Here is a 16556-nt window from a genome sequence, read left to right on the forward strand (position 1 = left end):
GCACCCACAGGGACACATCTCGAAGAACCATCGTTACTACAGTGAGTAACTTCTCTTTCCTCCTCGAGTGTCCCCGTGGGTGCTCCACGATAGGTGACTACCCAGCAGTAACCCAAGAAAGGAAGTGGGTAATCGGGTTATGTGCAGCTTGCCCCCGAAAGGACCGCTGTCGAGAGGCGGGTATCCTCTTGGAATACCCGGTGTAGGGCATAATGCTTGGCGAAGGTGTCATAGGATGACCAGGTCGCTGCTCTGCAAATGTCTTTTAGTGCGATGCCCTTGAAAAAGGCTGTTGATGCCGCCACCGCCCGGGTGGAATGAGCCCTAGGCGGGGCCAGTAAAGAAGTCTTTCGAAGTTCGTAGCACATCTTTATGCAGGACACAATGTGCTTCGAGATTCTCTGTGAAGAGAGACCCTCTCCTTTTGATCTGGGAGCGAGAGAGACTAAGAGTCTGTCCGTTTTCTGGAAGGACTTAGTTCTGTCTATGTAGAAGGCCAACACTCTCCTCACGTCCAGGAGGTGCAGGCGTGCCTCCTTGTTGGAGCTATGAGGCTTCGGGTAAAACGAGGGTAAAACTATAGGTTTGTTAAGATGGAACTCTGAAGAAACTTTCGGAACAAAGGCTGGGTGCAGCCGTAAGGTTACCGCCTCCTTTGAGAATACTGTTCAGGGCGGCGTTGCCATAACTGCTGCGAGCTCACTGACCCTGCGAGCTGACGTCATTGCAAGAAGGAAGGTTGTCTTTATCGTAAGGAGACGGAGGGAAACCGTGGCTAAGGGTTCAAAGGGTGGTCCCGTTAGCGCATTAAGCACCAGGTCCAAGTTCCACAAAGGTGGAAGCAGTTTCCGAGGGGGGTATAGGTTTACCAACCCTTTGAGGAACCTGGTAACCATGGGATGGGCGAACACCATGTGCCCTTCCTCTTCATGCCGAAAAGCCGATATAGCAGCGAGATGGACCTTCAACGATGAGAGGGAGAGCCTGCCTCTCTTGAGGTCCAGTAAGTATTCTAGTATGACAGGTATAGGCACTTCAAGGGGAGCTAACTGCTTGGTGGAACACCATGCAGTGAATTGAGTCCATTTCTGTTTGTAGGTCTTCCTGGTGGAGATCCTTTGGCTACTTTCCAGGACTTGTTGTTCTCCCTCCGTACATGTGCTTTCTAGGGAGCTGAGCCATGGATTAACCATGCTTGTAGGCGCAGGCCTCGGGGGTGTGGATGCACTATGGACCCCTGGGCCTGCGTGAGCAGGTCCGGCGCTACCGGAAGGGGAAGCGGTGGACGATCCGACATGCGGAGAAGCAAGGGGAACCACTGCTGTCGATCCCATGTGGGGACCACTAGGATCATGCGGGCTGTCTCCCTCCTGGCTTTCTGCAGGACCTTGTGGATGAGCACCGTGGGGGGGGAACGCATAAAGCAGTGGGCCCTTCCATGAAATGGCGAACGCGTCCCCCAGGAACCCCCGCTCCAGTCCTGCCCTGGAGCAGTATTGGGGGCACTTCTTGTGCTGAGTGGCAAACAGGTCTATCTGGGGAAACCCCCATGCCTGAAAAAATGGTCGTAGCAGATCGGAGCGGATCTGCCACTCATGTGTGAGTGCGAAGTGCCTGCTCAGCTGGTCTGCCTTCACGTTGTGAGCGCCTGGTAAGTACTAGGCTTTCAACGTTATATTGTTGGCGATGCACCAGTTCCACAACCGGACTGCTTCCGCACATAAGGCACGGGATCGAGCTCCGCCTTGTCGATTTATATAAAACATGGTGGAGATATTGTCTGTATTGATCCCGACTACCTTGCCTTGTATGTGGTCTTGAAAGTGTTTGCAGGCGTTGAACACCGCTCTGAGCCCCAGTATATTTATATGCAGTGACTGTTCCGTAGGGGACCACAGTCCTTGCGTCACCTTTTCGCCAATATGTGCTCCCCACCCTATGTGGGAGGCGTTGGTGGTGAGAAAAATAGAGATTTGTGGTTGGTGAAAGGGTACCCCTGTTAGCATGTTCTTGGGGTTTACCCACCATTGCAGGGATCTGCGCACCTCTGTCATGGGTGACACCACCCTGCGGACGGTATGGGATGCCGGCTTGTAAACGCTCGCCAGCCAATGTTGTAGGTTGCGCATATGCAATCTGGCGTTCTGTACCACGAACGTTGCCGCTGCCATGTGGCCGAGCAGCTGCAAGCACGTTAAAACCGGCACCGTGGGGCTGTATGTAATGACTTGTACCAGGGAACCTATGGTGCGAAAGCGAGCGTCGGGTAGATAAACCCTTGCTGTGATAGAATTTATGCGTGCCCCTATGAACTCTATGTCCTGTGTGGGGTCGATCTTTGACTTCGCAAGGTTGATGACCAGGCCCAGCGAGGAAAACGTGTTTGCTGTTACGCGTATCATGCGTAGTACCTCCGCCTTCGAGGCCCCTTTCAGTAGGCAGTCGTCCAGATATGGGAATATAAATACCCCCTGTCTGTGCAGGAAGGCTGACACCACTGCCAGGGTCTTGGTAAAGACTCTGGGGGCTGAGGAGAGGCCGAACGGCAGAACCTTGTATTGGAAATGTTCTTTGCCGACCATAAACTGGAGAAAACGTCTGTGAGCCGGGTGGATCGTTATATGAAAATACGCATCTTGTAAGTCGAGGGCTGCAAACCAATCTCCATCGTCCAGTGCCGTGAGTATAGAGGCGACTGTGATCATCTGAAAGCGTTGTTTGCGCAAGTACCGGTTGAGGCCTCGAAGATCTAAGATGGGCCTCCAGCCTCCTGTTTTCTTCTCTGTGAGGAAGTATCGTGAATAAAACCCTTTCCCCTGAAGTCGCTCCGGCACTCTTTCGACCACCCCTATAAGCATCAGGTGGTCCACCTCGTGCTTGAGTTTCGCCTCGTGGGAGGCATCCCTGAGATGAGGCCTGGGCGGAGGTCTTGGCGGTGGGAGCAACTCAAAGGGGATCACGTAACCTGTGGCTATGATCTCTAGTACCCACTTGTCTGTGGTGATCTTTTGCCATTGTGAGTGGAACGGTCGGAGGCGATGATGGAACATTAATTGTGGATGATATTGCGCGATGGTAGTAATAGTGCAGCCCTTGACCTGTACGTCAAACTTGTTGCCTTTGGGCCTGCCTCGAGGATGCACGGCCTTGTTGGGAACGTCGCCTAGGAGTTCTATACTGTTGTTGCTGTTGATGCTGCCCTTGGTCGTAGCCCCGTTGGTACTGAGCACGCTGAGGTTGGTACGGGTATCGCCGTTGTTGAGGGTAATACTTTTTCTTTCTGTATGGAGGAGTATAAATACCCAGTGTTCTGAGTGTGGCTCTTGAGTCTTTACTGGAATGAAGGACCGAATCAGTTGACTCTGCAAACAACTTCTGCGTGTCGAAAGGGAGATCGACAATTTTTACCTGCAGATCCCTCGGGATACCCGATGTCTGGAGCCAGGATTCCCTGCGCATGACCACTGCTGTAGCCGTTGAGCATGCCGCCGTGTTCGCTACGTCCAGGGCGATCTGGACTCCCGTCCTTGAAGCTGCATAGCCCTCTTGCATGATGGCCTTCAGCACCGGCTTCTTATCTTCTGGAAGTGAATCCATGAGAGAAGTAAGCCTGGAGTAATTGTTGAAATTGTGGTTCGCTAGACGTGCTGCATAATTAGCCATTCTCAGCAGCAGGGTGGAGGAGGAGTATACCTTTCTGCCAAATAGCTCTAGCTTCTTGGCATCTCTATCCGTTCCCCCCGCTTTGTTCCGGGAAGTCTTCCATCTCTGCTGAGACGATTCTACCACCAGAGAATTTGGTTGTGGGTGACTAAACAGAAACTCCATGCCCTTCACCGGGACGAAGTATTTCTTATCCGCCCTCTTGTTTATAGGTGGAGTGGAAGCCGGGGTCTGCCATATGGTAGTAGCAGACTCCATGATTGCTTCATCAAGCAGGATAGCGATTTTGGACGAGGCCAGAGGCCTCAGGTTTTTGAGGAGCTTGTGGTGCTTCTCCTGAACCTCTGCTGTTTGGATGCCTTGTGTGAAAGCCACCCTTTTAAACAGCTCCTGAAACTGTTTGAGGTCGTCTGGGGGGGCAACATCCCTGGAGGCCGTAGCCTCGTCGGGGGAGGACAAGGAGGAACCACTAGGGTAGACCTCCCTTGAACTCTCAGGGTCCTGCTGCTGGTGGTACACCCTCTCACTAGAGGCTTGCGAGGGAAAATCTCGGGGTTCCAAAATCAGCTCCCCTTGAGACAGCTGTGTTTCCGTCCCCGTCCGTGAGTGCCCGCGGGGGTACTGGGCCGTCGAGGGGGACCTGCCTCTGGGTGTATGCCTGTGGTGTCTATGCCCAGAGTGATAAGGACGACCGTGGCAGCACGGGCATGGTTCCTGGGATGGAGACCTGGACCACTCTCGAGGTGCGTACCCCCGATGTCTGGGGGAGCGAGACTGTCTGGATGATTGAGACAATGGTGAAACTGGTTTGTGGTAGTACTCCAGAGGGTCAAATCCCAGAAAAGGCAAGGGTGGCCCGAGCCATGGTGATGCTGGTTGGAGGAAAGGGGAAGGAGGCTCTGGGTAGGCTGGGGGAGACCCATGTCTCCTGGTTGGTGTACGCAGCATAAGGGGAGGACTTGTTGAGAGCAGCCCTGCAGCCCTGTCCAGAGAAGGGCTGCAGTGCCAGGTTTTCGCCGATGCCTTTCCCCTCCCTTGCGGGGCTGGCTCCGCCCCTCCCCGTGCCAGGGATCTCGGCCCCGCTGTCGGTGCTGCGCGGGTGGTCTCCTCCGATGCCTGCAGGCTACGTGCCTGTTGGCCCTGCACCGTTGGTGCCGCTCATGGCGGTGCCGCCGGTTCCGGCGCTTGCCTGGCCGCCGCTCTGAATGCGCGGGCCAGCTGTTTAGTAATCAGAGGCTCAGCCTCTGCCACGTGTGCTGCTGTGCTGCCGCTTGCTTGCGACTGCGGCTGGGGGCTGTGTGCTACACCCGTCCCGCTCGCTGTGACCGCCGGCAGGGATCGGGCTGGAGAGAGCTTCCTCTGTTTCTGCACTGAGGGGGTGAGGGACACCGCCTTCCTTTTATGGAGCCCTGTGGGTCCCTCCAGTTGAGGCCTCTCTGGCACGTCTGGCTGGAGGGCCTTATCAAACAGCAGCATTTTCAGCCGCATTTCTCTATCCTTTCTGGCTCTGGCCGTGAGCTTTGCACAGAAGGAGCATTTCTGGGTGACGTGTGATTCCCCCAGGCATCTGATACATTGACTGTGCCTATCAGAGGCCGGCATAGCTTCGCGGCATGACTCACACTTCTTGAATCCTGAAGAGGACATTGCGGTGAGTCTTTGAGCTGTTAATAGGGTACTTAGCACATTCTCTGTGCCTGTTCCCCTCTCACGGACTCCAGCCTGCCGCAGCAGGAGGCCTACTGGCCTTCACGTCCCCGGGGTGCCTCCGCTCCTCCTCTCGTTACTAAGACTTTCTACTTATATATATATATATATATATATATATATTTTTTTTTTTTTTTTTTTTGCAATAAAGAAACAAACAATTTAACTAAGAACTCTGAAAGAAAACTCTAAAACTCTGATGAACTCTAAATACGCTGACTCTGGCCGCAGCCTGAGCAGATTCCGTCTGCAGCTGATGGCGGTTAAGAAGGAACTGGCAGGGACCGGATCGCACACGTGGCCGGGAGCGCGCAGGGGAGCGGCGCGCGCTGGCGCATGCGCGGTCTGGCAGAAACTGCTGGAAAGATCCGATCTGCGGCACCAGGGCGAGCCCGACACCTATCGTGGAGCACCCACGGGGACACTCGAGGAAGAACACTAGTTACCCTTTTCCATTCTGAAAATTTACCATTTATTCCTACACTTCGTTTCCTGCCTTTCAACCAGTTCTCAATCCACAAAAGGATCTTCCCTCCTACTCGTGACAACTTAATTTACACAAGAGCCTTTGGTGAGGGACCTTGTCAAAGGCTTTCTGGAAATCCAAGTACACTATATCTACTGGATCCCCCTTATCCATATGTTTGTTCACCCCTTCGGAGAACTCTAATAGATTAGTAAGACATGATTTCCCTTTACAGAAACTATGCTAACTTTCACCCAACAAATAATGTTCTTCTATGTGTCTGACAATTTTATTCTTTACTATAGTTTCAACTAATTTGCCCATGTTAGGCTTCATCATCATCATCATCAATAACCGTGGGCTCAGCGCCCATTGGTGTCTGATGCCTCTCTCACTATTTCCTTCCATCTTTCCCTATCCAGTGCAGAGTGGCTTAGTTTCTGTAGACTAGCTCCGCACCAATCTACTACATCATCTATCCATTCTCTGTGGGGTCTGCCTCACCTATTCGAACCATTCATTATGGCGAATACCAGGGTCTTGATTTTTGGTTCGTCATTCACTCTGCAAATATGTCCAAATAGTTGTAGCTTCCGTTTTATAACCTTCTGCAGCAGGTTCTCTTTCGGCTGTATCTTCCTATATAAGGTTACTGGTCTGTAATTGCTGGGATCGCTTCTAGAGCTCGTTTTAAATACTGCTGTTGCATTAGCTATCTTCCAGTCAGTAGGTACAGAAGCTGATTTAAAGCAGGAGCTGATTTAAAGGATAGGTTACAAACCACAGTTAACAGTTCTGCAATTACACATTTGAGTTCTTTTAGAACTCTTGGGTGAATGTCAACTGGTCCTGGTGACTGGTTACTGTTACGTTTATCAATCAGTTTCAGAACCGCCTCTAACAACACCTCAATTTTGGACAATTCCTCAGATTCGTCACCTACAAAGGACAGCTCAGGTTTGGGAATCTCCCCAACATCCTCAGTCGTGAAGACCAAAGCAAAGAATTATTGAGTTTCTCCACAATTACTTTGTCATCTTTGAGTGTCCCTTTTGTATCTTGATCGTTTAGGGGCCCCACTGGTTGTTTTGCAGGTACATAAAAGGCTGTTACAAGGAGGAGTAGAAAAGTTGTTCTCCTTAACCTATGAGGATCGGACAAGAAGCAATGGGCTTGAATTGCAGCAAGGGAGGTTTAGGTTAGACATTAGGAAAAGCTTTCTGTCAGGATGGTTAACTACTGGAATAAATTGTCAAGCAAGGCTGTGGAATCTCCATCACTAGAGATTTTAAGAGCAGTTTAAAAAAATACCTGTCAGGGATGATTTAGATAATATTTACTCCTGCTGAGTGCAAGGGACTGGACTAGATGATCCACTGAGGTTCCTTCTAGTATTCTATGATTATTTGGTTTCAGTGTTCTGGACACACAATGAGATAATTGGAAACTACATGCAATAAACCCTGATGCCCACAAGGAATCGGTCAGTCAACGCAGGCCTGATTACAACATCACTTTAGCAGAAGTCATTTGTAAAAATCTGGTACCCAAGAAATCCAAATGATTTACTGTCTCCCCATGTAAAGGTATAGCCTTGTTGCCAGCCATACCCCAACTTATTTAAGTCTTGTTTCAAATTAAATTATGAGCTCTTTGGAGCAGGAGCCATGTTTGTCAGTGTATCTTTATAGCACCCAGCACAATGAACCTGATCCCAATCAGGGAATCTGGGCACTATCATAATACAGACAAGACTCAAAAAGCTCTGGTGACTAGAGCAGAACAATGGAGATTCCCTAAGCCACAAGTGGAAGCACTATCCTAGATTTGAGATGGGGATTCCCTGCTCAGAGATAACAGGCAATGACCATAAGCTTCCTTTAAACTGGGATTTTAAGGAAAAATCATGACCAACTTTTAGGTTTTCCAATGTGGAGTCAGAATTTTGCAGTCATGGGCATTCTGTGAAAAGCAGAACTAGACTGAGCTAGAAACTTGGTGATGCTCTAAGGCAGGGTTTCCCAACCTATGGGTTGCGACCCAAACATGGGTCACAATTACATTTCAAAAGGATCCCAGGCTGGGCTGAGGCAGTGCCACAGGTGGCTATTAAGAAGCCATTCACACTCCTGAAGTGGTTCTTCATTTCTTAATCGGATTAACAGCCGTCAGGCAGTTAAGCCAATCAATTGCATTGAAAACCATTTCAGCTGCAGGGCAAAGAACTGCATACCTGAGGAGTAGTGCCCAACTCAGGTAAGGTGGAGGCCTGAGTCTGAGGGAGGTAGGGAGGGCAGAGCTGATCAGCTCCCTGGCTTCTAGCCTTTGCAGGAGATGGGGTCCCCCACAGACCCCAGCAGGGATCCTGCAGCTTGCACTGCCGGCCAGGGCTCTGCACTCCAACCAGCTTACAGCTGTGCCTCTCCTAGCTACCCTCCAGCCTCTGAGTGATTCCTAGCCTGAGTGTGACTCCCCTAGTCCCCTGCAGCCCAAGTGACTCCTAGCCCGAGTGTGACTTCCCCAGCCCCCTTCAGTCCGAGTGACTCCTAGCCTGTGTGACTCTCCTAGCCTCCTTCAGCCAGAGTGTGCCTTCCCAAGCCCCCTTCACCCCAAGTGACTCCTAGCCCTTGAGTGTGACTTCCCTAGCTCCTTCAGCCCGAGTTACTCCTAGCTCCTGAATGTGACTCCCCTAGCCCCCTCTAGTCCCCTCAAGCCCGAGTTTGACTCTAGCTCCTGAGTGTGATTCCCCTAGCCCCCTCTAGCTCGAGTGTGACTCTCCTAGCCCCCTGCAGACCAAGTGACTCCTAGCCCAAGTGTGACTCCTTTAGCCCCCTCCAGCCCGACTGACTCCTAGCCCCTCAATGTGACTTCCCTAGCCCCCTCTAGCCCCTGAGTGTGACTCCCCAAGCCCCTGATTGTGGGGTTTAAGCAGGGGAGAGCAGTTTGGGGATGAGTGTCTTTCCACCACCACAACTAACTATAGTAAATGTAGTGTTATTATTTTATTAATATATTTCTCCTTTGCTATGAAATAACTATTACGAATATATAAACATGATGGGGGCACAATTTTATATTCCTGCTTCACATGCAAAAATAGCTAGTTACGACTCTGCTCTGCTTTCCCTCCTCCCATTTTTGCATTGCGTTGGGTCACCAAGTTTTCCTGAATTGTCAAAATGGGTCCCTGTCTGGAAAAGGTTGAGAACTGCTGGTCTAAGGTAACACTTAGCTTGCTCAGTTAGAAACACAACCTTCTGATCTGATCCTGTGCTGCTGAGAAAGCCTCCTCTGCAGCAAGACGCTGTTCTCGTTCCTCTTGCAGCTGCTCTTCCAAATGTCTCAGGTCCTGCTTTGTGCTGCTGTGCAGATGTTTGGCCTCTGATAACCTGGTAGAACATAGGACAATTAAATGCCCAAACTGCTTCTCTGGGGATCTCTGCTTGTATTGTATTCAATGCTCTAGTACAATTATCTCCTTTGTCTCCACAAACAGGTGGGTTTTGTTTACTTATTAGAATACTGAGATGAGGAGATGGTTCTCGTACTGATGCATTGAAGTTTTGTGGTCAATGCAGAAAAGGAGTGCAAAAGCCATTAGCTCCTTCAGCCACTCCCACTGCTAGTTCCATTATTCCTAAGGAGCAGTGTCATCATAGCATGTCTCAGTCCCAGCTCATTGAGACCAGGACCCTAAATATAATCCTATATTTACTGATGAGTCAGTGAATGGGGCACCAAGCAGACCTGCACTGGGCAGTCGCAACTGCTACATGTAGCAGTCAGTGCCCATGATTTCAACTAAAGGAATAGTACATTATAGCTGAGTGCATCTCAGATTCCAGAGGGTCCTATGGTGCCACTGCAGGACTCATACTTTTTCTCACCCCTATGGGCACCAGCTAGTCCTCAGGATTTACATCCTTACCCTCTGTTCTCACCTCAGCTGTAATTCCTGTAGTTCTGGAGTATAACACTCTCTTTGAGGTTCATTCTTTTCCTGTGGAGCTCCTGGAGCAGCATCTGTCACGACTGACCTCTGAAATAGAGAACACATGTGGCGAAGCATAAAGCACTGAACAGCACAATAAGTGAAGAAATTAGGGTTAAATCTCAAGCAGAACAGACCAGCTGCCATGTTACACAGCAAAGCCTGCAGTGAGTCTCTCCCTTCAATTCACTTAGGCTGCAAAGAGAAATAATACCTTCCCCTCCATTACTCTGCCCCTTACCATATCCTTGTTTGAGGACTGCCACTCCTGCAGCTGCCTCTCGAGGGCCATGCAGCGGTTCAGAACTTCACGGTAGTGCTGGTGACTCTCACGGAGATTCTGGCTGCTGCCCCGCAGCTGGATAGAGAGAGCATTTTTCTCCTCAAAGATCTGAGAGAGCTGGAGAAAACACAGAGTAAAGATGATAAAACAGAACTTCTGAGAGAAGCTATTCCCTTTGGCATCCACAGCAAAAAAAAGTTTTATTAGGAAGATAGGGACTGTTAAACTCGATCAGCCCCAAATTCATGTAGTCAAAGAGCCATGCCAAGAGGCAGGTTCAAGAACCTCACAGCAGCAGATCAGGAATCATCTGCCTTTAGATTAGGTCTCATTCTGATCTTAAGCAGTTGGAGGTTGGCCTTAGCACTGAAGCAGGAGACTCAAGATCTTCTAAAATCTGTTGTAGCAATAATAATATCTAACATTGTAAAAGTTATCAATGTAAATGTCCAAATCCTTATTTGAACCTTAAAAAATTCTTGGGCTCAGTCACTTTCATATTAGGTTACGTAGGAATGAGGCAGCTTCCTACAACCTGTAGGACTGCAGAAAGCAGGCACGGGGCATTAAAGATTAATTAATGTGTTTTTTGCAGAACAGGGGCAGGTCTTGTAAGTCTTGGCCTAAACTGCTAGACATGGAGTGACTTGGTGCCTGTCTTCCTTATATCGTCTACCTTCCTGTTCTTGGTTCCCAAGAGAGGGATAACTGTGAGAATTAAAAGAACATAAACACAACAAAACAGCTCAATCAGGGCAAGTGATAAGGGGGTCGCGGTCAAGATAAAAGCCATGACATTTGTGTAACTGAAACTACACTTCACGTAATCAGGATAGCAGATTTATAGAGCTGCCCCCTGGAGAGCAGGCTTAGCCTGAAGAAAGAATCAGCATGACTGCTCTTTATTGGGATCACATGGACATAGACCTTACTGAATGCTGAGGGGCCAAGGTGGTGTTAAACAGTGAGAATACAAAATTCTTAGCCCTTGGCTTACTCCTGAGTTTGGCAAGTAAAGTTTATGGATAAATGTAGTAAGCAGAATTTTATGTGCCTGAGATTTTAGTATGTGCAAGATTCATGGATCATTCAGTATGTGGGATGGATGTCAAATAAGGCATTCTTGTGTAGTGAATTGTCTGATGGCTAATTTGCTGTTGAAGCTGAAAGCTATGTAGTAATTAACACAGGGACTGTACTAAAACACACAGAAACAAGAGACTAGAATTAAGTCTACAGAGAGCATTACAATTCTACCATTTTCTAACTTTTGACTTTGCAATTGTTCTAATTTTCTTTTGCACATATTTGTTTATTTCTTTACACAAAGATCACCTAAAACTTATGGACCCCAGCAGAGGAATAGCTGTCCTGGATCTCTTTCTTATTAGTTGGTGGGGATGGTGTCACCATGTGAACGTGAAAAGGATGCCTTGCATCAGGGCCACAGGACTGAATTAAAGCAATCTGGAGCCTTATGCACACCATGACATAGAATGCTCCCTGGGTACAGTCCGACAATACAGCACTATACCCCACCTGGAGTGGCAGACGGACTTCCTCCCATCCCAGAGAGCTTAGAGGAAGCACCATCAGGAAATTTTTTCCATCCAGGAATGGTAGCTGAGACCCTTCGCCCTATGGGAGCAGCAATTGCCCCCTTCTCCCTCCCAGGGAGGCATGAATACTACCAAGTGCCCATTTTCACTGTCCTTCAATACCTATCCCACTTCCAGACTGTCTCTTCTTTGGTGAGGGATGGGTTTGCCATATTCTTCCCATTCTGCCATATATAGACCTTGTCTAGGATTGGTTAACTGCATCTCTAAAGTAGCGGGTCAGAGTTAACTCTTCACTGAGATGCATGAGACAGCTCTCCCTTTTTGGAGCTAATAGGTCAGACTACAAATTCAGTCATTCAGTGCACTGGTTATACCCAGCTACATTTTCAAGTGTTTCTTCATAACCATTAGGGCAATCAACTTACTTTCTTAAAAAGGAAAAACAAGAAAGAACTCAATCTGATGTAATCACACTTCTCAAGGAGTTAGTGCCCTAGATACATGCCCAGAGTGCTTAGGCCTTAATATAGCCCTGACTAAAGGAGAAGTCAGAGAGACTGATTTGTTCCATAAAAATCATAGGGTTGGAAGAAACCTCAGGAGGTCATTGAGTACAAACCACTACTGAAAGCAGGACCAATCCCAATTAAATCATCCAAGGCAGGGCTTTGTCAAGTGGAGATTCAAAGACCTCTAGAAGCAGTCAAGTAGCACTTTAAAGACTAGCAAAATAATTTATTAGGTGAGCTTTCGTGGGACAGACCCACTTCTTCAGACCATAGCCATACCAGAACAGACTCAAATATTGACTCAAAGACTCAGATATTGAGTCTGTTCTGGTATGGCTATGGTCTGAAGAAGTGGGTCTGTCCCACGAAAGCTCACCTAATAAATTATTTTGCTAGTCTTTAAAGTGCTACTTGACTGCTTTTTGTTTTGATAGTATAAAGACTAGCACGGCTCCCTGTTACTATTCAAAGACCTCTAGGTAGAAGATTCTGTCACCTCCCTAAGTAACCCATTCCAGAGCTTCACCACCCTCCTAGCGATATAGTTTTTCTTAATGTCCAACATAGACCTCCCTCACCACAACTTGAGACAATTGTTCCTTGTTCTGTCATCTGTCACCACTGAGAACAGCTTCTCTCCATCCTCTTTGGAAGCCCCCTATAGGCAGTTGAAGGCTGCTATCAAATCACTCCCTCACTCTTCTCTTCTGTAGACTAAAGCCCAAATCCCTCAGATTCTCCTCATAACTCATGTGCTCCAGCCCCTTACTTATTTTTGTCACCCTCCATTGGAATCTCTCCAGTGCATCCACATCTTATTGGTAAGGGGGCAAGAATTGAAATAGATACTCCAGATGCAGCCTCACCAGTGCCAAATAAAGGGGACTACTCACTCCCTTCCAGTCCATCTCCCCAAAACTAGTTCAGGATTGTCCCCTAGGTATATAAATTATTATTACTATTATTTCACCCAGGTAAAGTGACCCCAGTGTTGAAGTTCTCCCCACAGAAGACTACTCATGAACTAGATCTCCCTTCCCTAATGGGGAGAAACAGGGACCCTGGCCCTTCCTCTGGGACCACTCCCAGCAGATCACCCCTGTGCCAGAAAGCAAGAGAGCTCTGGAACTGTCCATTAGGACAATTCTGAGGCAGATCTATCTCCTTGTGGAGGAGCAACAGAGCCCCAGCTCTTTTCCTGGGCCTGATTCCTAAGGTCTGTAGCCAGGCAGAGATGACTTGTTGTACCTTGCTGTTTAACTGCTGAATTCTTAGCTCCTTTTGGTGCAGCTCCTTCAGACTGTCACTCAGTTGGACCCGGAGGTGATCTGTCTCGGCTTCTAAGCTGTACAGGTTCCCTCCCAAAGTCTCGCTAGAGTTGGAGGTCTCTGAAGAAGTCTGCCAAGAAAAGAGTGATGAATGTACATACTGCTGAGATCTCTTTACTGAATCCAATTCCCTCTTTAGTTGTATACCTGTACAGCGTACAATGCACAAAGCCCTCCATTTCTCCTGCGTCTGAAGCTTTGAATGATAATAGGAAAAACATTTATGAACACCTTACCAGATGCCCAAAAAGGCACAATCCCATAACTGAGAAAGGAGATTTGTTACTTAAAAAAATGGTTTAGGAGGAAAGTGAGGGCAGCTACAGTAGTAGTAATAGTAATGGAAGAAAGAGAAGTTGATATTAATGAATATATAGCAGAAATCAAGAATTGCAGAAAACTGATTAGGGAAGCCAAAAGAGTTAAGGATTGTAAAAAGGACCATAAAGAATCCTGGCAATGGCACTGGTCCACTATTACATGGAAATGGCAGAATTATTAATAATAATGTAAAAATGCAGACATGTTCAATAAACACTTTTGTTCTGTACTTGGGGGTGTAACACAGAACATCCAGGGAGCAGTGGGAGACTGCTAGAGGGGAAATATAAAAGCTGTAGGCTTAATTGAGGCATGATTCCCCATAGACTAGGGAAGACTACTACGGGCTAATTGAAGCACCTGCCAAGAACCTATCAGATTTAGATGTAATATGTTTAAGACAGACACCGTTCTGCATGGACTAAAGGACAGGAGTTCTGGAATGAGTAATCATTGTCATCATGCCTGGTGAGGTTGACCAAGCGGAAGATGCTGGTTATCTATGGTAACCTATAGTCAATTTTGTGTTGTAACCAATCAAAAGAGGTACCAATGTAGGTTCCAGTACATGTACCTTGGAGTGTTCTGTCACTAATCCAAGTTTCTGTTTTATTCCAAAGCATCCTTCTTTGATGGGGATGCAAGCAAATTCCCCTAGTTCCCTAGGATTACAATTAAAGTATTTGTTAGTTCATGAAGGGACCCAGTTCACAGAAATTATTAATGATATGGATAAAGCAAAACAAGCTATTCCTGGAAGAGCTGAACATGACCAGCACTGAAGCCATTATCATTCAACCATTTTGTGGGACTGGTCATGTGGTTCAGATGTCTGATTAGCACCTCCCAAAACAGATTCTGTTTTCCTAATGGAAGGAAGGGCACAGGAGTGTTGGGAGTCAGCAGAAGTGATATAAGGACGTGATGAAAGCACACATGGAAAAAGTGCAGCGTCAGTGTCGACGCTTGGGAGAACCATGCCCAAGACTGCCCCATTGGAGAATGGTAATCCATGAAAGAGTGGCGCAATTTGAGAGGTCCCACTGCAGTGCAGACAAGGACAGGTGGAGAAGAAGAAAAGAGCGGGAAAAACTGCCCCACGCTCCTCCAACAGTTACCAGCACCTGCCCATTCCATGATAAGATCTGCAGCTCCAGAACTGGGCTGATCAGCCATCAATGGAATAACAAATAGGAGGGTGACATGAAGACATCCTACTCGTTATCAAGTGACCACCAAGAATGCCTCAATTAATGAAAGGAAGGATTTTAATTATTCTAGGATAGTGACCAACACTGCCGTCCTCGAGCAAGCTGGAATCCCAACTATGCACACCCTCCTCAGGCAGCGTAGAATCCGCTGGCTTGACCACGTCCACAGGATGAACGATGGAAGGATTCCAAAAGACATCCTGTATGGTGAGCTAGTCTCTGGCAAAAGACCTCCCAGATGCCCCCAGTTGCGCTACAAAGATGTCTGCAAGAGAGACCTCAGAGAGGTAGACATCGAGCTGGACAACTGGGAAGATCTAGCAGACGACCGCAGCAGATGGAGGCAGGGGTTACACAAGGGCCTTCAGAAGGGAGAGTTGAAGATCAGACAGCTAGCAGAGGAGAAGCGAGCGCACAGAAAGCACAATAAGGACTTGCCAGACACCCACTACATCTGCAAGAGATGCAGCAAGGACTGTCACTCTCGTGTGGGTCTTTATAGTCACAACAGACGCTGTAAATGAAGTCCTCAATTGAAACTTTAAAGGGCGCGATCCATAGTCTATGCAGACTGAAGGATGCCTACTACTACTACTACTAAATCTAACAGAGATAATGAAGACCTACACAGGTAAAAAACATTGACAATAGCACATCCCAGAAATATATCACAAGTATCATCCATATGACACTTCCCCCTCCATCTGAAGTGTGGAAAAAGTGTTGAAACTATCCCTACCAACACTGACAATTTACATCTATACCTGTGTGATGGGGCGCATTTTACATATCTCCCCACCAAAGAGGAGCATGTAGCCTACAGGGCTAATCTGCTTGTTTGCCTACATATCTCGAGGGAGAGATTTTTTTATTTTCTTAGGGTTTTGATCATATAACTAGTTTCAGTAGTCATATTGGCATTTGGCTGTAACATAAGGAATTTACAGTCCACATCCTGTATGTTGACCTAAGGCAAAGCTAGCATGCACATGCCTGGGCCTTTCATGCAGATAGCAAAGTCAATGCACATATAGTCAGGATTTTTCACCTAGATAAAGCAACCTTTCATGGAAGAGGGGATTCCAAGAATACCTTCAAACTTAGCAGATAAATTATGACTTGGAAAACCTCAAAACAACCAGTTAACATCAGGCTAAATAACTGAATAGAACAGAAATTACAAATATGATATACAACCACTAAAGACCCATGGTAATGAATTTACATGCATGATAAATTGAGATCAGTGATACACTGATCTAAACGCTCTGGAGTGAGGCCAAAATGAGGGGTTCAATGTGTGGGAGGAGGCTGCCAGTGAGTGAAATGTAGATGGGTGTGAGGGTAGGGGGTCTGGCCAGGAGGGAGGGTGCAGGAGCAAAGGTGGGTGCAGAGTCTGGCCAGGAGAGAGGGTATAGGAGCAGGCTGAGGGTAGGGTGTCTGGCTAAGGGTGAGGCTGCAGAAGCAAGGGAAGTGCAGGAGCAGGTTGGAAGTGGGAGGTCCAGGTGCTGGCAG

General features: G+C 47.9%; 1 protein-coding gene across 8 annotated transcripts in view; it reads right to left on the reverse strand.

The window, feature by feature from the left end:
• Nucleotides 1-16556, reverse strand: part of GOLGB1 (golgin B1) — a 164583-nt gene that overhangs the window by 12467 nt on the left and 135560 nt on the right. For 7 of the 8 annotated variants that reach the window (XM_074976917.1, XM_074976958.1, XM_074976942.1 and 4 more), the window contains 4 exons: nucleotides 13430-13579; nucleotides 10069-10227; nucleotides 9778-9875; nucleotides 9091-9225 (listed from right to left, as the gene is read on the reverse strand). In XM_074976917.1, coding sequence (XP_074833018.1) covers nucleotides 9091-9225; nucleotides 9778-9875; nucleotides 10069-10227; nucleotides 13430-13579 — 542 coding nt within the window. The remainder of the gene's footprint in view (nucleotides 1-9090; nucleotides 9226-9777; nucleotides 9876-10068; nucleotides 10228-13429; nucleotides 13580-16556) is intronic. The other variant, XM_074976926.1, reaches the window with a different exon arrangement.

Source organism: Carettochelys insculpta, chromosome 1 (genome assembly GCF_033958435.1).
Source record: "Carettochelys insculpta isolate YL-2023 chromosome 1, ASM3395843v1, whole genome shotgun sequence".
In the NCBI taxonomy this organism is placed as follows: Eukaryota; Metazoa; Chordata; order Testudines; family Carettochelyidae; genus Carettochelys; species Carettochelys insculpta.